This window comes from Catharus ustulatus, chromosome 11 (assembly GCF_009819885.2).
Source record: "Catharus ustulatus isolate bCatUst1 chromosome 11, bCatUst1.pri.v2, whole genome shotgun sequence".
NCBI classification, from domain to species: Eukaryota; Metazoa; Chordata; class Aves; order Passeriformes; family Turdidae; genus Catharus; species Catharus ustulatus.
In genome coordinates, this window is record NC_046231.1 from 12,930,783 (window position 1) to 12,955,723 (window position 24,941).

The window sequence follows — 24,941 nt, forward strand, 5'->3', positions numbered from 1 at the left end:
GCTCTTTTGGCTGCAGTGGAATGGTTTCTGATTAAGCTGGGCTCAGTAAATTATCTTCACAATATTTATGTATCTGTAATGCAAACATTACTGTTTGCACTGGAGTCAGAGCCAGCAACTTGTTGAATGTTGCTGTATTTTGCTAATTCCTCAGGCTGTAATGATAAAATCTGAATTGGACCATGATATTATATCTGAGTTTCTCTTGCAATTGGACTTAAAATGCCTTCACTGGTTCTTTTGGTTGCCAGTGTCTCCCAGTAGCTCAGACTGACCTTCCACTTCAAGTATCCTCATGGAATCCTTCACTGCTTAAAACCAGGTGCATTGTACAGCTCAGTTTGTAATTGCTGCCTTTGATATTTCAGTGTCTCAAAGCCTAGAATGAGGATGGACATCTGCATCCCCAGGTACCGACCCTCTGAGTGCAGCCACACTCTGAGATCCCATCCTGCTCAGCTTTTGTGCTTGTCAGGCTGTTTTTCTTGGAAATTGCATCTAGATAAGGCTTGGTCAGTCCTGTTGGGAAGCTGTGTGAGATGAAAGCTTCAGGAGGTATGGCTGCAGGCCACTCAACACACACATCAGTCTTCTGAGTGTGGCTGCTGGAGTTCACAAGGACCATGCTGGGTTCAGAGGAATGACAGTGAAATACCACTGGAAGAGAGGCATTATTTTTATGGAGGGTAATGTAGCTTATTGATGCAATACTAATGTAACTGTATATAACTTTAAAAGCCCTCAAGAAACCATGAATTCATAATTCTGGAATATGCTTAATTTCTTTTGTGGTGTTAATATACCAAGTGCTGAGATTTTCAGATTACTCATCCAGAGGCATGAGTAATTTATGAAAAAGGCCTCTAATTATGTGGTAAAAAAATCAGATGTTCTTCATTATATGTCTGTAGAAATGTTTTGTTTAAACTGTTTGTGTTAGCTCTTGAAGCTGTAAAAGGGATTGTGATCTCGTTTTTCTCAGTGCTGTACAAACATGCTTTGAAAAATATTCCCTGCCCATGCAATAGAACTGCAATCAGAGGACAGGAAATTCTGAGAATTCAGAAACTGACTTATAGAAATTCAGAGTATGACTTATAAAATACAAATCAAGTCTGGAAATAACCATCTATATTGTTTTTATCGATCAAGTAATGCTTTTGTTAACTAACAATGTAAACTCTTCCTTTCACATAGATTCAATAGTCTCCTGTTACTTCTCTGCATCTTTCCACTGGTAAGTAACTCTATGAGAGAATGATTTTGTCAAGACCTAGGACTTCTAAATCTTTCTGCCCATTGCTTTTAAAATCACATTCAGAGTTTAAATTAACACTTTTAATATCTAGGTATAGCTGAAAAGTGCTCTGGAGGGCAGGACAGGCAGAAGCAAAGCTCCTCCTGCTACTGTAAGGTGGCTGTGGTAGTGTTTGAGTGCTGGACAGTGAGTAGAAAATATTCAGGCAGTTATAAAGAGCTCAGTTTAACTGAGCTAACCCCTGACAAGGACAAAAACCTTTTTAGCCCTCTCATTACTTCGTGCTGATCTCACTAAGGATGCACAGGTCAGTAAGAGACCCTGGGCTGGGCAGAGCAGCTGCCCTGAGCCATCAGTCCACACTGCCAGACCAAGTGTGCCCATGGTTCTGTTCCAGCACTGTTAACTGTCTTGGAAAGCTGGAAGCCTCTGCAAAGGAACAGATCTGTTCCATTCTAGAACTCTTGGACAGGAGTTTTTCATCTTTGATTATGTAGTGAAACTGAATTTGGAAATGAGGGGAATGTGACTGCAAAACTGTGGATACTGTTGTCTTTATTGCTGTTGTCTTTATTGAGCTTCTTATCTGAGTTGCCTTACATAAGTTTTTTCCAGATCTTTCTACACACTTTTTTTTTTTTTTTTTAAATGGCTAATAAAACACCCTGTATGGGTCAATTAGAATGAGAGTAAAAGTAAATGGAGCTTGCTAGCAGACATTTAATGAGTCAGAGAGGAGGAGGCCAGACAGAACACAACTGTTCAGTATGGTCTTATCAGCATGGGTGAAGGCAGCATCCCAGTTTTATCAGCATGAATAGAACCCTGAAGCTGAAAGGTTAAAAATGTACCTGCCAGTCTCAAACTGGCATGTCAGAAGCTGTCTGCCCTTCTTTTGTAAGGGGGTAAAAATGTGCAGATGCTTGGGTGGAGAAATTAGAGTCCTTCTGTGCTGCTCTCAGCAGCAGTTAGGGAATTTAAAGAGCAGCTGAAGATGTTTCGAAAGCAAGAAAGGGATCTCTGAATGTGTGCTTGCACATAAATGGACACAGCATGTGGTGGACTGAAGCAGACTGCTCAGATCAACTCTGAATTATTTGTGCAGGCTGCTGCTGTGAGCCAGAGGAAGAAAAGACTTGCAGCTATAACTTAAAGAAACTGCCACCATAAATACAGCTACAAGCACATGGAGGTTTCTATAATCTATTTGGTTTTATTTACTAACTCAATGTTTTGCACAAACATTTAATACTCTTGCATCATGTAGGGCTGCATGTTTACTGTGTGAGCAGTTGTGGACCTTGTTTTATTCTCTTGGTTTCTGAGAAAGGTCTGAAGAGGTTAGTTCAGGACAGGCTAGGAGTACATCCATAAAAAATGGACAGAGACTGGCAATACACAAAGGTGTAGGTTGTACTTTTTTAACTGGAAAGTGTTACTGTGTTTTACCCTCTGTACATGGGATTATAAAATTTCTGGGCATTCCTTTGATAGATGCAGGATGGAGAGAAGCTAGTGTAGCTTAAAGATCTAGAAAAGATTTGTGTCCATTTTTAGTATTAATTTAGTTTTTTCCATGCTTGGAAACTCAATATGTTATTTAGGAAAATGTAGTCCTGCTATAAAAGCAGCAATCTGGTCCTAGTTTGATTAATCTTTGCTTTACCAGGTTTCTTCCTAAAACTGTGAGATTACTGCCTTGGTGTGTGGAAAAACACTGTACCTTTTCCTGTATTCCAAAAGCATCATGAGATATCAATTCTACAGGAAGACTAATCCAAATGCCCTTGAAGCTCGTTGGAATGCTTACCTTTGTTTTTCTGTTTGTGTGGTGTGATTTGGCTCAGACCCCTTACTCCAAAAGCAAAAACCACAAGATGTTCCAAAAGTAAGGTTTTGGTGATGTTGACAAACCCCTTACCCACCAACAGCCTCCTCCGTGTTAGTGTTTGAGATGAGGAGATTGAAGGGGGTAGTTAACATGTATGAGCTGTTTTAAAAGCTGAAAAACTTTATTGTTTTATCCCTTAAAGACTGACTGCCTTGCTCAACAGTGAATGAAACCTGTAAGAAAATGATCCTAGTTTTTGTGACAAATGCAAAGAGCAAACTGGGTAAGGTTGTATGCAATTCTGGCAACTATCATATGGCATCTCAGCTAACAAATTCCCTTTCACCCATCACTGATACTCAGCCAGAATGAACTCCTTTGTGATACCTGATACTAGACTGTTGTAATTAAACTCTATAAAGTTGAAATTCAGGCTTGTTTTCATGTATTGCTCAGACACTTCTTGTATGTTTGGAGTTCTTTCAAAACAGCCTCATGTGCATAAGGTTACATAAACCACAAGGTTTTGTACAAGTTAGGTGGGACATGCTGGTCTCCCAGCAGGTGATTTCCTCAGCAGCCAGGAGGGCATCTCTGGAGGTGTGGGGTGGTGTCATCCAAATGCAAGACACCATGACCTGTATTTCCCAGTTTTAGAGAGACCCTGTGGTGGGCAGTGGAACAGGATGTGCTGTGTGGCACCTCTGTGTGCTGCTGGAAGCTGGTTCCTGCTGAAATCAGCAGGTTTCCTCCAAAGAATTATTGCACCTAATCAGCTGGAGAGATGGGTTTGTTTCCCCTCAGGCTCTTTTCCCCCTCTGCCAGCTGTACCTAGTGCAACTGCCTTCCTGTGCAGGCACATTCTGTGATGCACCAAACACTCCTTCAGCAAGTTGCTGAAATATCCTCTCTGCACCAGTGAATACGCCAGTATTATTCCCAAAAAGGAATTGGGCAACTGATTTCCACAGACTTTGGCAGAATCTATAGAAAACTGGAGCTGATATCAGGCAGGAAAGGTTTGACAGGGGGTTTTGCCTGACTCAGTTGTTTCATTTCCCAGCAGAGTCCCAAATGCAAGCTCTCTGCTTCATCCCACGTTACTTTTGACGAGCTTATACCTGTACCATGGCATGAAGCCATCTTTTGCAAGTTTTAGAAAAGAATGTTGCCTCTTGGATGAAGAAATAAGGAACAAGAAAAAAAGTAATTTGGCAAGTTTCAGTGAGGAATTTTTGTAGGGAAAAACCCTTGGAGGCAGCATAGCTGCTGAATGTGAGTCATCTGAAACACATAACATGAATTGGGTAGTAGTTGTCCCCATCTCAGAAAATTAAGTTAATTATTATTTCTAGATGATTAGAAAGAGTAGAGGAGAATGGATAGATGTTTAACAAGTTGACCTTCCAAAGTTCATGGTAGTAATTTCCCAGTACAGGCTGAAGATAAGATCAGAAGCTGTGAGACGAGTATGGCTCCAGAATAAATGCATACAAAGAGTTTTAACACCAAGTCAAACTAATATGCTGAAACAGACTACTTATTTTAGCTATTTACACATATACTAGGAAATAAATGCTTATATACTGGAAAATATGTAGATTTTCTGTAGAAATTGCAATTCTGAGGGAAATTGCAAAATCTTGGAGAGATGTGAAACTGAGAAACAATGTAGATCTAAAGACGCAGGAATTTCTGTATCACAGGCTGTGCACAGGGGTTGTTGGGGGTTTTGGCAAGCACAGCTGAGTGCTGTGAGGTGCCCTCTGCCCCAGTGATGCTGGAGGGTTTAGGCACTGAGCTGAAGAGATGCCCTTTCACAGAACATGCCTGGGCAGAGCTTGGGTGTGCTCCAGGCTGAGGGGACTGACAGATGTCTCGGCCCGAAATGAACTCACTGAGAGCTTGCAAATGTGAACTAATTCCTGGGGGATCGTGTGCTAGAACTAAAAACGGACCTGTATTGTAAATAACTACTATAAATCACTTAGTCTATTGACTTAGAAAGATTAGCACTTTTAATGAGGAGGGCAGTTCTTGTGATCAGGCAACACAGCTTGGTTGCCTGTAGCACAGCAAGAAATCTGGATAATTTTTGTCCTAGAGCAGCCCCGTGGTTGAAGCACAGGCCAGGAGATAGGGGGTCATTTCTTCCCTCTGTTATGGCAATGAATAAGCAGAAATTTAATCTCTGAACTGTTTCTGTACCTTTGAATGATTAAAAGTATTTGTGTGATAACGAGTCACACCTAGATGTGAGTCAGATGGGACAGATTGACACTCTGATAAGGTTAGAGCTGCTCCTTATATTATTTAATTCTCTTATTGTCTTGTAAGAGGATTTCTGCTATTACATGTTCATTTGTGTGCCACTTGGTTATTTGACTGGTTGTTTTTCTTTCTTGCTACACTTTTGTGTATTTGAAGTGAACGGTGCAAGCTGAGTGCACTCTCAGGATGCAGCTCAGTAATGACACTCCAGCTTTTATTGTGTTCCAAGACTAACAGCAGTATGGTGACAGCTGGGCAAGCTTGTTTATGCTTTCCCAAATGTCAGAACAAGGAGAAAGCCATCAAGGCTTTATACTGAATGCATGCCATTTGCAAAATATGAAAGCACTGCAAAGCTGAGTGGGACTCAAAGTCCTCTAGCAACAAAAACAAATGGGAAATTAAAAAAAAGGCATTTTCTACAATTGTGTTCCATTGTAATAGTTTGTCTTGATGACACCTTCAAAGGTGTAAAATATCAGAAAAAATGGAGGTATGTATGGCAAGCTTGCATAATTCTATCAGTAAGTTCAACTTAAATTATTTTCTAAAGTTACTTTTTTCTCATTCTGTCTCGAGACCAATGACTAGCATAATAATTGACCTCATGGTTGATATTTTTATTCACAGGCTGAACTGATGAGTTGAACGAAGTGTGTACTCAGGTACCCAATGGTAGACCATCAAAAGGGGTTAGCACTGCTGTGTGGGTAGGAGACAGAGAAGCTTTGCTCCCCCAGGGCCAAGAGTCTTGTCTGTGTTTCCCAGGTACAATAAGCACAGGGAGTCTTCTAGAAGTCCTGGGCATCACCTTTGTGCTGCTTTCTATCCACTGTGTCCATTCCAAGCAAGGGAAGGGCTCATTACACACAGGCACTGTGTTGTATCTCTCAGATGTGTGTGAATAACCTCCACTCCCCAGGCAAACCCAGAAGAGACTTTGCATAAGCTCCTCATGAATGTTTTATTCGGGTGAGAGGACAAGAGCAGATCAAGATCAGGCCAGGGGATGGAGTGCAATAAGAGCTCTTTGAGTTTCTCTGCTGTGTTTACCTAATGCACCTCCCTCCTGAGGTACCAGGTGAGAACATGCTTTTTCCCTCATGCATGCCCTTCAGTTGTTTCTTTGAGGTTTCTTTGTGGACAAGGAGAATCCAGAAAGTCTCCAAGGTTTGCCACTTTGCTTTTTATCAGGCATGTGGCTGACTGCATTGGTTTGAAGAAAAATCTATGCAATGCTTCTGTACTGTCCGATTACTTCACACTTTTGCACAATTCCTATGTGTTTTCTCATGCTCTGGCACAGGTCCAGGCAAGGAGGCTCAGTTAGAGTAGGGACAAGCCTGAACTTGAATCTAGGGTCAAGAAAAATAGTCCTGTGGAACTGTCAGCTCAATGCTAACTGGTGGTGAAGCAAATTAAGTGCTAGGAAAGGATGGAGGCCAAACCAGACTGCTGATGCATAAACCTATGGTTCATCTGTGCTTAGATTGCTGGGTTATATTCTGCTTTTCTCATCTCAGCATATGAGATGAGCATCTGGAGAAAGTAAAACAGGTTGATATAGGGTGTGGAACAATTCCTTTATTGGGAATAAGTAAGAAGGCTGGGAAATAGAATAGAAATGTATAAATATGATGCTGTGGAGAGGGATCAGTTGTGCAATCTCCCTTTAGTACAAGTACTAGAGGCCACATGTGAAATTGCTGGGAACTAGATGAAAACAGATGGAAGTAGCAAGAGAACAAACCTCACCAGCCTTCAGCCAGCTGGCTCAGCTGCAAGTACCTGCAGGCAGGGGAAACAAAAGACAAGCATCACACACTTGTCCTGTTCTCTCCTGTGGGTGGCTGCTCCTGGCCCCTGCTGAGGGTGGGATGTGAGGCTGGATGGACCTTTGGGGCCCTTCTGGCCTGAGCTGTGGTGTCCCAAGGGGCAGAGCAGGCTCGGTGAGCTCTGCTTCCCCAGCGTGGCAGCCCAGGCACGCTTCAGGCACAAGGTCCCAGGGCTCTGTGGCACCGCAGAGCAGCTCTGATCTGCACTTGCTGCTGACAGCCCTGAACGTTCCCCTCCAGGGCGGCAGGAGTGAAAAAAGAGTTTGAGATAATGCCCTGGTGAGAGCTGCCAGGGACAGATACCAAAGATAGCCCACGTTGGGTCACCTCGGTGCCACATCACTGCCCTGCCGAGCACAGGGCTGATAAGCAGAGCCAGGTTCTGGTGTCACAGCTCTGCTGCGTGGCTGCAGCTGCAGGTAAAGGGTCACTGCACAGCCCAGGCCCGGCCTGTCAGCAGAGATGATTCCAACTTAACATTTTCGCAATCAAGATAAATATTGACCAGGCAACGAGAAACACCTCCTCCTTTTCATCTGTGCTTGGGATGACTCTTCTGTGCAAAAAATAAAAACTGCAGCTGGCCTGACAGCTGCCAAAAATGTGAGTGGATTAAAAATAATTTCTCTTAATAAAATATTTCTTTTGATAAAATATTTATTATAAAATATTATTTCTCTTGATATAATAATTATTGACAAGGGGGTAAGACTAATCTAGAGTCTCTCATCTCTATCTAGAAATAGCTGCTTGATAGACAAAAAATAAAGCACACTAAAAAATGAAAACAAAAAAGCCACCACAAAAAACCCAAACCAACCAACCAAAAACCCAGAAGAACAGTAACAACAGAACATGAACTAAAGTAATTCAAGCAAAAATACACCTGAAACAGAAATAGTAAGTTTTTTTAGAGTAGCTAGGGATGAGAAACAAGGAAGATATTTGCAGTGAAATTTCTCCAAAAGCAGAAGTACAACTTGAACAGGATCTTGGGGAAAATTGGATTTTAATCTGGTACAAGATGAGTATGTATATTGACAGATAATGCAGCACTGCACACTTGTTTCACTGACCTATGTTCAGCTTTAAGCTTTGCAATGTGCAAAAATGAGTGTCAGTTAGATGTGGAATTACACAAATTGCAATGTGTTTCTAAACCAAATGCTTTGGGGAATTAGTTACTGAATGGCTTTATTCTTCTGCAGAAATCCTGCCTCTTTCTTACCCGTAAATCCACTGTGCAAAATCTTTTCAGACCTCACAGTGAATATTTTTTATGTTCCTAAGACACAGAAATGACCCCAGAATATACGTATGTGTTTCAAAGTAGGGCATGCTGTTTTACAGGAAGTAACAGCTCATTTAGTTTTCCAGCCACCTTGAGCTAGCCTAGAAACAGCTGTCAATTACACGGGAGAAACCCTGACCTTTGAAATAATTTTGTTACACTTCAATGCATTATTATATTGTTATTGTTATTATTGCTGTTATTGTGATTGTTATATTGTGGCTGAGTGATAAGATTGTCTTTGTAAAAGATACTGGTTCACCCAGTTTTGTGCAGAATAGTTCCAGGGAACTTTAAATTTCAGTCCTGGCAGTCAGTGTTGGAGCTGCTGAAGGGAAATTGGGATCTGAGGAAATGTCACTTCAATTGTCTTTTAGTGTGCATGAAAGAACTCTTAAGAAGAAAGAATTTGCGTGCAAAAGGTACTTAGAACTTAGACTCTTAGAGTTACAGCAGAAAGGAAATGTTGCAAGTCAGGAATATCAGATTGGCTGATCTGGATCCAAGCAGCTGTTACCTCTGATGGAATCAAGTTCTTAAGAGGAAGATGAAAATAAACCCTGACGGTAGGATAACTCCAGTCCAGTCCTTTTCTAAACCTTCACAGCTAAAAACGATTGTGCTCTGCTGCAGAAAATCTTATTTTTCTTTGACAAAATTTAAATTTGACAGAGCTAGCTGGGTAGCTCTGGGTGCCCTTAGCTGCACATGTTTCAAAGCTTTTCAGGAATGCTACAAAATCCTCTATCTTGATTAAGTGATTCTTGGTAAAGCAGAAAAAACTGAAGTTGGGTTAAAGAGCTGCCAAATGGCTTAAGCTGTGGCAAAAAAATGAATCTGGGAAACTCCAAAGGCTTGGTGCAACCCTGCTTGTGAAAGTTTGTGTTACTGAGTTTAACGTGTTCATAGCATCACATGCTCCTTTCCAATTTTGAATTACTCACTTGTAAGCTACAGTTTTGCCCTAAGGGAAAGTATGTACAGAGAAGATGCCCAGTGCTCTCAGTTCAGCTGTACCTACACTCCCAGTTTTCTTCTCTGCTAGTTATTCCACTCAAGAAACAATGAACATTAACTTTTGTTGGATATTTTGTGCTTTGGGACATATGCACACACCACGGTACTCTGCAGCAGTTTATTAAATTAATCAGTTGCCAAATGCCCATATGGACTAAAAGAACATAACTAAGCAATGACTGTAAGACTGTAGAAGCTAAAGGCTGTGTCTTCAATTGATGCAGCTCTCCAGAACTCATGTAAATATTTTGAATATATTGACATTTAGATAAAAGGAAAATTCCCAACCAGTTTCATGTGTAGTTTAATCTTTGACTAGGTCATGGCTGCTGTTTGTTTGACATGAAAATGTGTGTTTACTTTTTTCCCCAAAACATCGATGCAGAGCTCATGATGGAGGTCTGGGGGCAGAGCTCACGAGCTGAGCTTTCCTCTGCCTGTGGCATTTGGGGAAGGAAGAATCTGCAAAGATCCAGTCCTGGGAAACATGCAGTCCCTGGGGCCTAAGGACTGCACCTCTTTGCATCCTACTAGTTTTTGAAAGGAAGCATGTGTGCTGGGAAGTAGCAAGCACCCTAGATTTGGCTATCATCCAGCCATCTGAGCAGGGAAATGATGATCCTGGCCCCTTTTCTGAGGAAATGCCTGCACAGCCACTTGGCTCTACTGCTTCTCCACACGGATACTTGACATGTAAACTATTCTTGCAAAATATCCACTGTTGCCTTCCCATATTGTACTGGGAATGTTTATTTCAGGGTGTGCTTATAGGGACTCTCTTGAGCACTGCCAGCACTGTGTGCTGTTGCTCCCTAAGCCTGGACAGACAGGAGGTGTGGAATGTCCAGTAAGGCACTGGCACTGGGCACTGGAGTGCACATTGAGTGCTGTGCACAGCTCCTCGCTGCAGAGCAGCCAAGGGTGTGACTGTGAATGCAGACAGCAGAGCTTCATAGCCCTCCTGGGTGGTGTGACTGATTGTCACTTCCCCAAGTTTATTTCTTAACTTTTTAAGACAAGGTTGTGGAATGGCTGATGCCCCTGGCCAGCGAAGGGTGATGAAAATCTTTGGTTTCATCTCATTGCTGTAGGAAGACAGCCCTCTGCAAACAGGCAGGGGATGATTTCAAGGTAATGAATTGAAAGCAGGGAAAAGCAAAAATCACCATCTTAAAATAGTCCCAGCAAAATGTAAGGTTTTTCTTTTTACTTTTCTCAAATGATTTTTCAAGTTACTAAGATAAAACCATTTCAATCATTTATGTGGCTGGGAGGTCAATGCTCCTGTGAATAACAAAAGGGTGCAGTGAACCTTTACTTCTCTTCCCTTGGAGCCAGCTGCCTAAACAGTCAAAAAGGGGTATGAACACTTGATAGATATGGCCTTGGCAGGGACATGGGAAAGTTAGGACATGTGGTCTGGTCCAAATCTTTCTTTAGAGGAAGCCATGTGAAAGCACAAACACATGTAGGAAGTCACAAGTTTAACTGAGAGCAGAACTGGGTCTTGTATTTGCAGAGCTGCCTAAGCTGCTTTTTCTGTCAGCAATTGTTTGGGATTTCCCAGGCTTTTTACCTCTGTCATTTAGCAGAGCAAGTCACACATCTCAGACATCCAACTGCCCCAATGGCCACAACCTGCTGCTTCTCGTTGGGGGCTGCCACAACACTTAGAAGGAACATCTTGCTGATGTGGTCTGGGTTGTGGTGTTGGTGACAAATGTAGGTTTTCTTAGTCAAAACAAAGAGAAACCAGGTAAACAGTCATGGTATTGATGTCAAATTTACATATGTGGGTTCTAGTTTTGATACATAAGTTTTGGTACATAGGCTAACATATAGCTCTAAGTGTAGGCTTTTCTGGGTGATAAAGGTGGAGATGCTGGAGGCAGCAACAAAGTGAAGCTGGGTTTTAGGTCCTGCACAGAGACCATATGGAACCAAAATATTTAATCAGATTTTCCAACACTTGATTTTGTATTCTGCCTTAGATTAAATGCTGTGCATTCTGTGTGTGTGTGAGTGAATGGAATACTTAACATTCTCTTAGGCAGAAAACATCCAGAATTTTAGATTTCTGTTTTACCATAATTGAGAGGAACACTGAAGCATCAAAGCACGACTGTGGCCCATGGAGGATCTCACTGGGAGTGTTCCTCTCATTATGAAAAACCAACAGAACATGAAGTTCTAATGAGTGAAACAATGTAGTTTGTCAGGATAATTTAGCACAGAGTCTGGTACACCTCAAGGCTGGCTAGAGGGAAGGGTGGATCCTGGAGAGGTACTGTAGATGAATTCTGACACCAGAGCTGAAGCTCCCCCAAATCAGGAGGCAGCAGAATCAGGGCTATGTGACAGGTTTCATAAGTAGAACATAGACAGGTAGACCTTACATAACCTGAGGTGCAAAGTCAATAAGTAACAAGGAAATTTCTTTCTAAGGATATTAGGGGTTGGTTCAGGTACAAAGTATTCCAGTACAGTGTTATGGCTTTGTCCATAAATGTGTGCATCAATTCAATGGCTCTGTCAGCTCAAGAAAAAAATAGAAGTGAAATGCATGTTGTAGGTCAAGGGCTGGCTTCAAGGCCAACTACAGATTGCTCAATTACTTCTAGAAAGTTTATCCAAAGTGTTGGGCTGAATAATTTGTTTGCAGTCAAAGTACACAAGGAGGAACAGTTACTTTGTGATGTGTTTCTTGGGATATCAATAAAAAAGAACTCCCCAAATTGATATGTTCAGTGGTATTATACAAGCAAATAAAGGACAGTGGGTTATTGCACATGAACATTTTCCTGTAAAGAACTCTAATGTGCACAAAACTATGATACAGCTTGTGGTTTTGGAAAGACATCCTGCTTTTATTTGCAAAGTAATAGAGATTCTAGTTTCATAAATTCTGGTAGGAAATGGAGAGGATCTCCTATTTTTTACAGAGGGCAGATTTGCACACATAGGAAATATTTCTTATTTTCCTTATTACAAAGGCAGCCAAAGCATCATATATGGTTTTGTCTTGTATCTATGGTTCCAGCAAGTATGGACTTGAACATCTTTGTTCTACAATGTTTGACATGCAACACTGCAATATATTGAAGACAGATTTGAAAAACCTAGTAACAGGGCAATCTTAAATCACCTAAGCAAACAAATGCCTTATTTTTTCTCTGAAAGCTTAATTTTCCCATGGTTGACATGGACACGTTGGTTACATGCCAATAAATATCTGAATAATGCATATATAAGCCTTTGCTGTCAAAAAATCAGTATGAGTTATTTAAGAGCTCTGTGCAAATGCTTGGATAAAGGCCCAGGAAACCTGAGAGCCCTTACCCCTCTCTCTCCCCCCCTTCAGCCTGACAGCATTTACTGAGTCAGATTTTTCAAAGAATTGACTGGTAAAACAGTCAATCCTTTGAGTGAAACAATGGCTTCACATTTATTAAAACAACTTATTCTGATGGAATTAAAATGGAGTGTTATATTAAGTATTCTGTTCTGATGGGGTCGTGAGAGTAGAGAAATCCTTCTCATGAGCTGCTTTTATCTTTTAGATCACATGAATGAAAGTTTGCATCTTAACTGTGTATCAGCAGTCCTGATTTCCTGGAAATCGTGGTTTCCAAACAGATGGCCTCAGAGATAAGCGTGTGCTGCATTTACTACTTGAACTGAACACTTTGGCATAAAGCTATTTCATTTGTGAAGGGCACTTTAAATTTAGCAAGCCAGATCAATTATTCCCTGAATTGAGTAAGATACCTTGGATGAGCTCCCTGATGGATTCTGAATTTTATGGAAGCAGTTTGACTCATTTTACTGCAACTGTGCAAAAGGCTTATAACACTTTATCTCACTGAAGAAAAAGAAATACCAACTGAAATCAATATTTTCAGATCCACTATATATCTGTGATGTCCTGAGGATTAAAAATGGAAATATTTTCAGTGCAGGACTTCTGACAGGCATGGGTCTGTAAGCCTGCTCTGCTGTAGTCACACAGTCAGCTGAACATTACTAAGGAAGTTTCTCTACATCATCCATTCAGGAGCTGGAAGGGAAATATTCCTGCTGACTCACGCTTATTGCTATTTTCCTTGCTCCACCCCCAGTCATTTTGGCTCCTCCTCCCCTCGCTTGCTGCTGGTTGCCTACGATATTTAAACAGCTGTCTTGGAGCTGAGAGAGGATCCCGGCGTGTACTTTGGTTTGCTGTCCTGACTGTACAGTCACTCTCATAAAGATCCCACCTCGCATCAGACCTGCTGCTCAAGGTAAGGAGGCTCCAAATAAGCACAGAGAGCTGTGTCTGGTGTACCCTAACATCAGCTTCTGAGTGTCACAGGGGTGCTTTTAGAAAGGTGTTATTACCTACCACAAAGCTGAATGTTTTCCACATTTAATTGTGTCTGGGGGGTAACTGGCCTGACATGTAAGAGTGATGATACAAGGAGAGAACAACTTCTGAAACTTGTAGGGAAGTATAAAAAGTAAGAACTGTCAAGATCTCTGCTTTTTAAAAAGAAATCACTAATTAATTAAATATAAAACTGATGAAACAAGTGAGTTGATGAGGAAATTAAGCTGAAGAAAACTATTGTTGCATCTGTGTCAGAGTTGTTCTTTAAAACTGAAAGAAAGTTGTGGTACCTGGTTTAATCTCCCCCAGCGTTTGTGACCCAACTGCATTGCTCTCTTGAACTCTCCCATGTGTTCAGACCACACTTGGTGATTCTTACTTCAGCAATTACAGGGAGAGCTCTCTGCATGTGGCTGATGTAACCAGGCTTTTTGATTTCCCCAAGGATCACAGAGTGTCCTTGCTTTGCTGAGTGTGTCTTTGCTCTTTCATTTGCTCACTTCAGACCTGTTTCAGGCTTGCAGCCTGGAACTAGTAAGAGCCACACTGACTGAGTTTGAGTTGTAGTCCCTCTAGACATGAGGCTGTGTCAGGAAGGTATGCAGAGCTTGGCCCAGAATGAGCTGGGTGCTTTCCAGCCAGAAACAATTATGTAACATCACGCAGACACTGGAATGCTTTGGAAGCAGCAAGAAGCCAAGTTGTGAAATTTGCTGCATTCTCCCAAATGAAGAGAGGAAAGGGACATCTATTTAAAGCAGGAAGCTCAAAGCAGGAGCCAAACTCAGTTTCACTTAAGCTAAGTGTGAGTGCCCAGCAGCCTACACTACACAAAAGGAGGGTGGGTAGAGCAGTGTTAAGTTTCTTGCTGTCTCAGGCTTTTTCCTGGTGCTAACTAGTTCAGTGTAGATTACAATGAACTTCAGTGCTCTGTTGCTTTCCAATAGCCTCTGCAGGAGCAGGCTTTCCTCTGCTACACTGTATGAGGTATAGGAGTCTAGGGCTGCAAAAAAAAAAAAAAAAGTTATTACGATAATCCACCTTAACATCTAATGGCAGGAAAGGTGAATGTTTAGCCCGAACCTAAAATGCCTGAGATGCTCTGAGCCCAGTTTTACCCCTTTAGCCTACAGGATGGGAATAGCTATAAACAGGTTCTGCACCTGATTCACTTTCTACCTAAAAAGAGGAATTAATAACTACAATTACAGAGATAGCAGCTGTAGGATGTGAAAGGGACTTCTTCCATTTATAGTGATGCTAGGATGGTTCATCTTGTGTTGGTAGAATTGTCAGTGTCAAATCTTCAGGTAGCACTAAATTGTTTTGTGAATCCAGGTACTGAATAAATCCACGGTTTAACATGGTCACATATGTGCACAGATCCAGTTTCATCAGACTAACAACTGTGCTCCTCTAGCTATTAAAGTTTGTTTTAATTGCAGAAAATTCTCCTTTTTCGTGTGTCAGAAGGTGCAGAATGGAGGGGGAGGGTGAGAGGGGCAGGGAGTTATCAGTGAGCTCTTGGCTGCCGCCTCTGTGCCTTATCAGGGTGGGGAAGGGTGGCAGTGTGCAATGGCCAGGAGCCAAGGCTACCTTCCTCTAAAGCAAACAGGGCTGCCAAGCTTCTCCTGGCTTGTGCCTTTTTTGTCCCCTTCAGGAAAAGTGCTGGCACACGGTGGCATGCCTTTGTGCTCGCGCCTGACAAACGGGCTCGCAGGCTCCTCGTTTGTGTGCTGGCTCTGCTGCTGCCCTGGAACTGCTGCCATGTGCTCTCCTGGCTTGGTTCAGCACTCCCTGCAGAAATCCCACAGATGTGCATGCAGTTTTTCGGTGCATGCTGCTGCAGGGAGCTGTGGAGCAGAAACCTGGAAGATTGCTTCCAGAGATCTTGCTTTCCTCTTGCAGGCTCACAGCAGTTTCACAGAAATGTGTGCTCTGTGTTAGGAAAAATTGGTAGGAACTTCTCTTCTCGTGTAATGCAGTCATGGAGAGGGGGTTATTTGTTATCATGGAGAAGAAACTTCTGCTGAGCTGCAGCTGGGTACTGGAGTTTGCTGGTTTGAGGGGAATACCTGACTGCTCACACCAGTGTCCTGCTCCTTTGGCAGTCCCAGGTGCTAGTGCTGAATTCTACCAGTTGCAGCTCTGGAGCTTTGTGGGAAGGAATTATTTGAGGCTAAACTTACCCCACAGTCTGCTGAAGGTGGTGCAGGTTTTGGTTAATGTGGCAGAGCCCACCCTAAAGGCTGGGGAGATCCTTGGGTGGTTGGGCTGTGGGGATGCCTTAAGGGGAGTTCATCTTCTGCAGTGAATGCAGCTACCTTTGAGTCTCAATTAAATTGGGAACATGAGCTTTGTTGAGATCCAGCTCTCTTCAAAGCTAAATGCTTCAAATTACTTAAATTAGAAAGCACAACTCTAATATATTTTAAGTGGTTCATGCCCTGCCAGGCAAAATCCATGAGAGTCTTAGACTAATGCTTAGTTAAGTGGTAACAGGCACCCAGTAAGTGTTACTGAACTGTGATCCAGAAATTTGGACAAGGCTGCTAGTTTTGAACTCATCTTGTAAGCTTTATGTGATGAACCCAGTCCCTTGGAATAGAGCTGCTGAGCCCAGCCATGGCTGTACACTGGTGTGTGTGAGAACTGTCACATCCCTGAAAGCAAATGCATTCAGAACACTCCTGCTCCAGCCTGGAATCTGCAAATTGTAAACTCACTGCTGGTTTCCTGGCTGCCCATTCAGGGTCCTGTGCTTTGCTGGAGCTGCTGTGATGTAAATGTCAGGCTTAAAGAGGGGCATTACACTTGCAGGAAGACATCTGCTGCAATGCCTGTGTCACAGGCAGTGATGTGCCAGGCCTCATGGAAGAGTGTGGTGCACTTGCCAAAGACCTTTCTGCACTTGGAAAGGCTGTGCAGAGCGTGCCCTACTGGACAAAGCTGTGACATTCTGTGGATTTTTTATTAGCTTTCCAAAATGAGAATTAGGTTTTTATAAAATAGAGTGTTTTCTGTAGAATAACTTAAAAGCTTATGCTCAATTTCAGAAATCTCTTGTTTATTGTGGTAAAAATAACTTCTCTAGATGAGTGACAGCAGAGTTGAATTCCATGGAAAACTAAAGAAGTCATTGTTTGACATGGTAGGATTCCTGCAGGAATGGCAAAAACTTTCACTGTTCATTGGATGCCTGAATAGTAATTAATTAGTTTTGTAGATTCCACTCTCATGACTCCTTATCTCAAAGATAACTATGATGCATATTTTATTCAAAGACTTGTTCAGACCTAGAACTCTCAATTTTCTGGAAAATTAAGAAAGAAGGTTCCAGAGCTACACTAGCACTTCTCAAAAAACCTATAGTGATAGAATGGTACCTATTTTAAAAAGCAGCCTGGAGATTTCCAGCCTTTGGGCAGAAGTCTTGAGTCAGGTTTACTTTACTTATCAGTAAATGCACAAGTTACTTTTAAAAGTGTTTCTGATAATAATACGTTTTTTAACAGACTATGGTCAGAAGTGAAGGTTTTATTAACAACCTTCAACACTTCATTCAGTGTAGTCAAAGGGTTACTAAAATTGCCAGCTGTCCTGGAGCAACTGGAATTCATGTCTGAAAAAGAAAGATAACTGTTCTCTCCCCGTTTTGTGGTGCATAATCAGAGAATCATCCTTTGACTTTGGGGTCAGGAGGAGGAAAAGCTGAGGAGGTCTGTCCTGAGTGGGGAAGTGCAGTGTGATTGTCTGCAGTGCAAGGGTGATACTTCTGACTAGCCTGGGTTTGTGGGCTGGAGAAAATCTTGTGCAGTTTTTCTGGTTTGTTTGCTTGTGTTTCTTTGCCAAAAAGTGCAAATAATTCAAAACATATTTGTTTCAGCAGGTAGATTCCAGAGCATAAATGCTTCCAGATGGGACGATGCATCCATTAGTGACCAGACCCTCAAATAAGAGTGGGCTCAAGACACTGCCTGTTGTGATCATAGGTAAGCCTTCTCCTGCAGAGCTGCAGTGTTCTCTCGTGCTGTTGTTGCTTTGGACTTCCTATCAGAAACTTCTGTTCCAGTTCCACATGTTCTCACTCAAACCAGAAATGCCTGACTACTGTTTCTGCATCCTTTCCCAGACAGCCAAACTTCCTATAGTACTAAGAGAGAGACCTCTAAGAGCTGTGAGAAGTAAGGAACAAGATATTTCACAAATTAAAACACATGCCTATTTTTAATGGTAAAATTGGTAACCTTTTGAGCATCAGTTCATCTGAGACTGCTTTTTCTCTCTTGGATATTTAGAAATATTTGAAGCCTTTTCAGTACTGATAGTTAATCAGTTTGCTGTGATTATCTGTAGTGCTTGAATTGAAGGTAGGTCTGTGTGAGTTTTTTCACCATTATGTCTCTTTAGAAAGTATTCCAGATGCTGTTAAGGTTTCTTGAAATTTTCCACCTATTTCTTTTAAAACATGAGTGATCTACACTGATTTAGTAGACTCATAAAATGCAGTTTTCTAGGAGTTAAAAACCCCAGGTTATACAGTAACTGTCTTGCCTTCCTGGCAAGAGGGATCTCTGCAGTGAGAGGTGATTCTTGGAGCAAAGTCGTGATGTCAGTGCCTTCCCCTCTGACCAGCCATGAGCTGTGCAGGTGCTGGACCTTGTTCATCTGAGCATGTTCCTGCCTTGCAGAGCTGGCATCGAATTCAAAGGACCTGAGGGAGCTGCTCCAAGGTTAGAGCACTGCATAAATCACCCCCAATCCTTGCTAGCTGCAAGTTCTTGTCTGAGAATGACTGTGCTGCTCAGCTGTACAAGTCTCCAGGTGGAAGGGGGATATTTTGGTACCTCCCTGGTGTGCCTGTGCAGGGACCCAGGATGAGAGGCCACTGAAGCCCCAGCAGAAGCAGTGAAGACATGCACTCTGGGGAGGCTGTTGGACTGAAGCAGCCCAGTGTTTCCCTGCAGCTGGACAACAGTGCAGGAAGATTCCAGCTACTCCCCCAGGCCCTGCTCCAGGAGGGCTGTGTGCTCCCTCAGCTGTGCTGGCAGCCTCCTGGAAGCAGTTGCATTGTAAAATAGCTTGAGCCCCAGATGTTCTTGTGACCATCCATATCAAACTCAGACATGGTTCAGAATAAATCCTCTGTGTGTAGTCACTGAGTGTTGTGCACTGAGGTGGTGAAGTTTGGCTTGGGCACCTCCTCGTACTTCTAAAGCTAAGTAGTAACCTGGAATTTGTTCTATTTTACTATAGCTGCAGCTTAGTTTGTTTTTAGTGTCTCTTGCTGTTGGTTTTGGCTAACTTTCCTACAAGTGGAATATTCCAAACACTGACCTGCAGCTGCTGGTGTGTGCTCAGCACAGCAGCCTGTGTCCCCAGCTGTGACATGTGCTGCCCTTCTCAGAGCTCAGTGCTGGCTTGGCAGCCCTGACCTCCCTCTTTCTGGGACCTTCAAGGATCAGCCTTTGCTCCAGTCACCCTTGCAGCATTGGCACAGTGTCAGCAGGCTGATGTCACTGGTGCTCTCCTCCCCTCTTCGTCACTGCACTGTCATGGTTGTTGGCCACACAGCAGCAGAGCCTGGGCAGCCAGACAGGCTGACAATTATAAATATATACACTGTAAAATATTAAACATGCTGGAGAACAGCCATGTGTAAACTTTCCACAGGCTACTCTCACTGGGATTTGGAGTCACATATATCTAGTTTTTCACTGGCTGTTGGGTGGTCAGCAAAGGAGTTCAGCCTACATCAGCCTGGTCAAAGTGCTGTGTTCTGAGGGCTTGCCTTGGCATGGCACAGAGACTCTCCTTAACACCCTGCAGTACCACAGTAGGGCTGGTTCCCATTTGGAAGTGTCCTCAAGACCCATTAATCAAAGCTGCTATTGCCAAATACCCCTTAAAAGATGGAATTTCTTGCTGAGAAGAACTGTTTCCCCTTCACTTCAATAGTCACTCTTTTCTGGATCTTGTATCCTGTGCACAGTGAACTACTCTGCACTGGTGTGAAATCAGTGATCAGCTTCTAAACCTCTAATTTTAGAGAAATAACTCCATTCATATCACCATGCTAGAGACTTCAAGCTTCAGGTGAGGGCAACTCCTGACTTAACCCTGTGTCTTTTCTGCAAGTTCTAAGGACCTTGCAATGCAAATAGGAGCAAGTGAGGTGAGGGGTAAAATGACTTCCCTAATGCCATCCAGTAGGTCCATGCTGGAACAGGAAATCCCCTGTATCCATAGCAGTGTCATATCTTTTGAATTGGTCTGAATATTAAAAAAATACTTCTCAAAGAATTGTTCTATCTCCAGAAGTATAAATTCTTCTCCATTGTTTTTTCAGGGAATGGACCTTCAGGAATCTGTCTCTCATATTTGCTGTCAGGTTACACCCCTTACTTCAAAAGACACTGTCTTCATCCTCATCCTATTCTTCAGAGAAAACTGGAAGAGGCACCAGAAGTCTCTGTTTTGGATCAGGTTTGTATAAAATAAACAGTATGACATCCCATAAAGCATCCTAGGGGTGTATCATAAGTGATTACCTTGTTTGGATTTTCAAAGTACACAGACAGAATGAGCCTTAAGCAAATTTTGCTTTGTAATCCAGATGTGCCTTGTATGAAATGGCAGCATTGCTGCTGAGATCCTCGAGGCAGCCCCTGTGCAGGAGCAGGTCTGTGCCTGTAATGAGCTTCCCAAGCGCACCAAACCCACTGATCAGAGGTGCTGGAGTAACAAGCAGTCTACTGCCTGGCACTACATGCACTTTGAGCATCTGGGCTTTCTCTCTCTAGGATTTGGAGTATCTGTCTGAAGGCTTGGAGGGACGGTCCCACAACCCTGTGGCTCTTCTGTTTGATACTCTGCAGCGTCCAGACACAGACTTTGGTGGGACAGCAGAATCTGTGCTCACTTGGTGGCATGAGCCTGACAGAGCCATCCCCCACCTGGTCCTTGGCAGAAACGCTCCTGGAGGTGCCTGGCATGTAAGTGAATTGGAGCCAGCTGGGGTCTGGTGTTGTGTAATAACCAAATGTGTTGACTGGAGAGAGAAAAGCTCCTCTAAAATGCCAGTCAGCTGTGTTACACTTTATGTGTATAGTCCAGTGAGAGTTTAAAAGAAAAGCAAGCCTTTATATTCCCTATCTCTTGTTCTTTTTGGAGAACATGGATGGTTTTATCCATGACAGCAGATCAGAGGAAATTACCGATTTCATCGTCTGTGCCGTATTGAAACATGAAAAAGTTGTCTTATGCTTTTTACATTTAAAAAGTCATTTTTTCTCTGCTTCTTGTTCCAGTCTATAGAGGGCTCTATGATTACCCTGAGCAGAGGAGAATGGATGGGACTCCCAGATCTCCCTTTCAAAGAATGGTTGAAGCAAAAGAGAAGGTGAGCTATGTGTGTGGGATCGTTTGCAAACATCTGGAGATTTTTAGAGAACCTGGAATGGACTTCTTGAATGTAGCTACCTATCTGTTATGGATGATTTTAGTGAGAGAAAGGACACCCTCCTACACCCCAAAGCCAGTCCTTTCTACATTGAGTGATTCAGATAAAGTTGCAGTGCTGCTTGCAATGTGTCCTTCTCCACACCCACTGGGGAGATGAATCCATGACCATGAGTAAAGCTTGAAAGTGTGGTCACCTGGCTTCTACTGCTGCTGCCCCTCACAACAGGATAATCAGTTCAGCTACTGTGCATCCTCTGAGCTGCTGCTTCTCTTCACATGAGTCACAATCCTAAGAAGTCCAGGAGTTAAAAATGGAATGGAAGCAAGATATTAGAGGAAGGCTTAAATAACCAGCCATGTTCTTGGGGTTGGGATTAATGCTAGAGAAAGCTGCCTCTGTCCAACAGCTTCTGGACCTGACTGTTAGCTCTATATGTCAGCTATAACTTTGCTGAAGTTGGGGAAACAAAATCAGTCTTCTCTGGTAGTGCCAGGATAAATGGCTCTAGGATACATTCAGTGCAAGAGGGGACAAATTCCAGTCTCTTACTTAACTGCTGCTTGACCTTTGCTTGTACTTTATTACAGAGGCCTCAGAAACAATAGAGCCACAGCAGAGGACATTGCTCAATATTATCAGCACTATGTGGTGAAGAAAGGACTGCAGAAGAATTTCAAATGTGGCACTGTTGTGACCTCTGTGAGGAAAGTGAGTGCAGAGAGCATCTCCAACCACACCCAGAAAGATCTGCAGGAGGATAGTGGCTCACTCTGGAACTCTAATGAAAAAAGTACAGAGGTCTTTCAAGTGGATGGATTTTTCAAAACTCTGGAAGGAGATAAAGAACCCTTCTCCATCTATGCAGAGAATGTGGTTTTGGCTACGGGAACATACGACAATCCCACCTGGCTCGGGGTCAAAGGAGAAAACCTTTCCTATGTCCACCACCAGCTGTCTGCCCTGGAAGAAGCAGTGAAGAACAACAGTGTTGGCATCATGTCAGACCCAGTCTTGATAGTAGGTGCTGGTCTGACAGCTGCTGATGCGATTCTCTTTGCTCACCATTGCAATGTTCCAGTAATCCACGTTTTTCGGAGACGAGTCACTGATCCAGGCCTTATTTTTAACCAGCTCCCCAAAATGATGTACCCTGAATACCACAAAGTGCATCAGATGATGAAAGAGCAGACAGCTGCCTGTGCTGGGCCCTATGAGCACTACATCAGCCTCCCTGAACATCACGTGCTCTCCTTTGGCAAGGACAGGAAATGCATCCTTCAGGACAAGAATGGCTGTCAGAAAGCGTATAAAATTTCCATGGCTCTTGTTCTGACTGGCTCAAACCCCAACCTCTCCTTTCTGCCAAATGATGGCATGGACTTGGCAGTGGACAGTGAGCAGCCAGTCAACCCAAAGAGGAATCCCATAGATGTTGATCCATTCACCTATGAATGCACTCAGGAGAAAGGGCTCTATGCTCTGGGACCTCTAGCAGGAGATAACTTTGTGCGCTTTGTGCAGGGGGGGGCTCTGGCTGCTGCCAGCTCTCTGTTAAAGAAAGCCAACAAAAATCCCCCCTAACAAAGCCCCCCATCCCTGTACTACCTGGATGTGTTGGTGATCTTTCCACGAAGCAGCAAATCATCTGATTTGTATATCCTCAAATCTAAAGGCCATTCCTGGTATTCTTCAAGGTTATATGGAGAGTTAGTAAGTTCTTGCTGAGTTATTTGAGAAGGTTATTACAGGGTGAGTCCCACACACAGCAGTATCTTCAATTCCTGAGAATTCAACTCCTTTTCTGCATAGCTGTGCACAGTTACTGGGACTGAAGCTTGTGTCTGGGAAAGCAAGGGGCAGGATAGGAATTGCTCTTCTGTCTGAAACCCTCCAGGTGACCGAAAATTGGATTGAGGAATCAATGTTAATTATTTTCAGATAGCAGGCCCACAACACTGTGTCTGTTGGTGTCTTACAGTGTTCTGTCATGAAACAAAGTAAACTGACCTGGTTTTATTCACTCCTGTGGTTTGGCTGTATGTTCTTCTTAGGCCAGAAATCACTGCCAGGTGCTGCAGGTACCTCTTTGGCACATGGAGGGGTACTCTGCCAGCAAAAACTGACATACAAATATTCAAAAATGCTTTGTCTCACTGACACCAGCAACAAGTAATAAATGATTTTTAATTTTTTTTTTTTAAATCAAGAGATTCCTGTTTGGGTTCTTCTCCTTCCTGAGAAGAAATGGTACTGATTTGCAAATAATTGGTTTGCCATCTTGCAGCTTCCTGCTCTCTAAATCCTCAACCTGTGACAGCCAAACTCTTGGCAGCACTTAGAGTCAAGCAGAACTAAGGGGCAGCTGCAAGCCTGTCTTGGAATTGCCCACATACTGTATGGGGCTTGTACTGCATAGAATATTCTAGAAAGGTGCAATATGTTATATACTGGGTGAATTACTAATGTGTTATTTTTTTAAAAAAATAATATTATTTGTATAAGAGGGGAAATGGCACGGTCACTTTTTGGTAGCTTTATGCTGTATCAATGTATATCAACTTTTTTATATGTTTTTCTAAAATATTTTTATTGACAGAGTATTTTATAACAGTTTCAAGTCTGTTCTGAATGAGCTGGGATGGATGGCAATGGTGCCTTATGTTTTAAGTAGCATTTTCAGCAGACCCACAGGGGATTTCAAACCTCTCACAGGAAAAATTGCAGTCATAGCTGATTTAATTTGATGTAAAGGCAGACTCTTTTCCCCATGCTGCACTGAAACTCACTGACATCACAAGTCTCTGAAAAACTGAGTGGGATGAGACATCTGTAAATGAATTGGCCTCAAGTTGTGATGTGGGAGGGGTTGTCTGTGATGTTACTGCATCACACTTGAATCATTTTTCTGACTGATTATTCTTGTATGAAGCTTTCCAATAAAGTGATTTCAGACTTACCTGGTGTTTGTCTTAACTCTGAATCTCAGAGAAAACCTGATGAACTGTTCATCACCATCATCCTCCTGGTGACTACCAGGGCATGGTTGGTGCCTGCTAAACCCTTCGTCCCTCTGTTCCCCAGGAGGACCCTACTGTGAATTTTCTATCTATGTATGTTTGGCTCTCCAGTAGGATGAAGAACTTTGTAAAGTGCCATACCTGTCACTTGTGACGCTCAGACAAAGCCAGACCAGGCTCTTTGCCAAACTTGTTCTTGCCGGCGGATCTTTCATCTCTTTCCTGTTCACCTGCTCTCCCCTCCTATCTGCAAGATAACCCCAGATTACAGCCTAGACCAGTAAGTCAGTTAAGACAATTTAGGTCAGAAGGAACATTTGATGTTTGCTGGTCTAACCCCACTCAAATTAGAAGTTGCTCAGTTGGACCTGGTTCAGTGCCTGGTTGGGGAAAGCTTTGAATATTTCCAGGATAGAGATTGCACTGTTGGCATTTGATTGCCTCATTCAACATTTTACCGTCTTTGTTGTTGAGAATTGTAGGGTATTTTCTTAAGAGTGGAATTGTCCCTATTGCAGTTTATCTACCGCCTCTAGGTTTGGTGGTTTTGGCTTTTTTCACTGCACAGAGGAGTGTGTCAATGTGTTAAA

The 24,941-nt window shown here is 42.7% G+C and overlaps 1 protein-coding gene across 3 annotated transcripts; it reads left to right on the plus strand.

The window, feature by feature from the left end:
* The first annotated feature begins 420 nt into the window (after positions 1 to 420).
* OSGIN1 (oxidative stress induced growth inhibitor 1) lies at positions 421 to 24,290 on the plus strand. 3 transcript variants are annotated; one of them, XM_033070018.1, is made up of 8 exons: positions 421 to 686; positions 1,198 to 1,237; positions 13,622 to 13,783; positions 17,756 to 17,861; positions 20,219 to 20,355; positions 20,673 to 20,864; positions 21,180 to 21,271; positions 21,922 to 24,290. In XM_033070018.1, the coding sequence occupies exons 4-8, from the start codon at positions 17,777 to 17,779 to the stop codon at positions 22,913 to 22,915; spliced, it is 1,500 nt and encodes a 499-aa protein (XP_032925909.1). In that variant the 5' UTR covers positions 421 to 686; positions 1,198 to 1,237; positions 13,622 to 13,783; positions 17,756 to 17,776; the 3' UTR covers positions 22,916 to 24,290. The 3 variants fall into 3 exon arrangements, with proteins under 3 accessions (XP_032925909.1, XP_032925908.1, XP_032925910.1); XM_033070017.2 differs by lacking the exons at positions 421 to 686; positions 1,198 to 1,237 and having other exon boundaries at positions 13,094 to 13,783; XM_033070019.2 differs by lacking the exons at positions 421 to 686; positions 1,198 to 1,237 and having other exon boundaries at positions 13,094 to 13,783; positions 17,759 to 17,861.
* The last annotated feature ends 651 nt before the right edge of the window (positions 24,291 to 24,941 follow it).

Bases quoted from the DNA above. Each gene is read 5' to 3' on its own strand.
- OSGIN1 (XM_033070018.1), top strand. From the start codon at position 17,777: ATGCTTCCAGATGGGACGATGCATCCATTAGTGACCAGACCCTCAAAT. The intron at 20,356-20,672 runs GTTTGTATAAAA...TTCTCTCTCTAG, and splicing joins AAGTCTCTGTTTTGGATCAG to GATTTGGAGTATCTGTCTGA. The intron at 20,865-21,179 runs GTAAGTGAATTG...TTCTTGTTCCAG, and splicing joins CTCCTGGAGGTGCCTGGCAT to TCTATAGAGGGCTCTATGAT.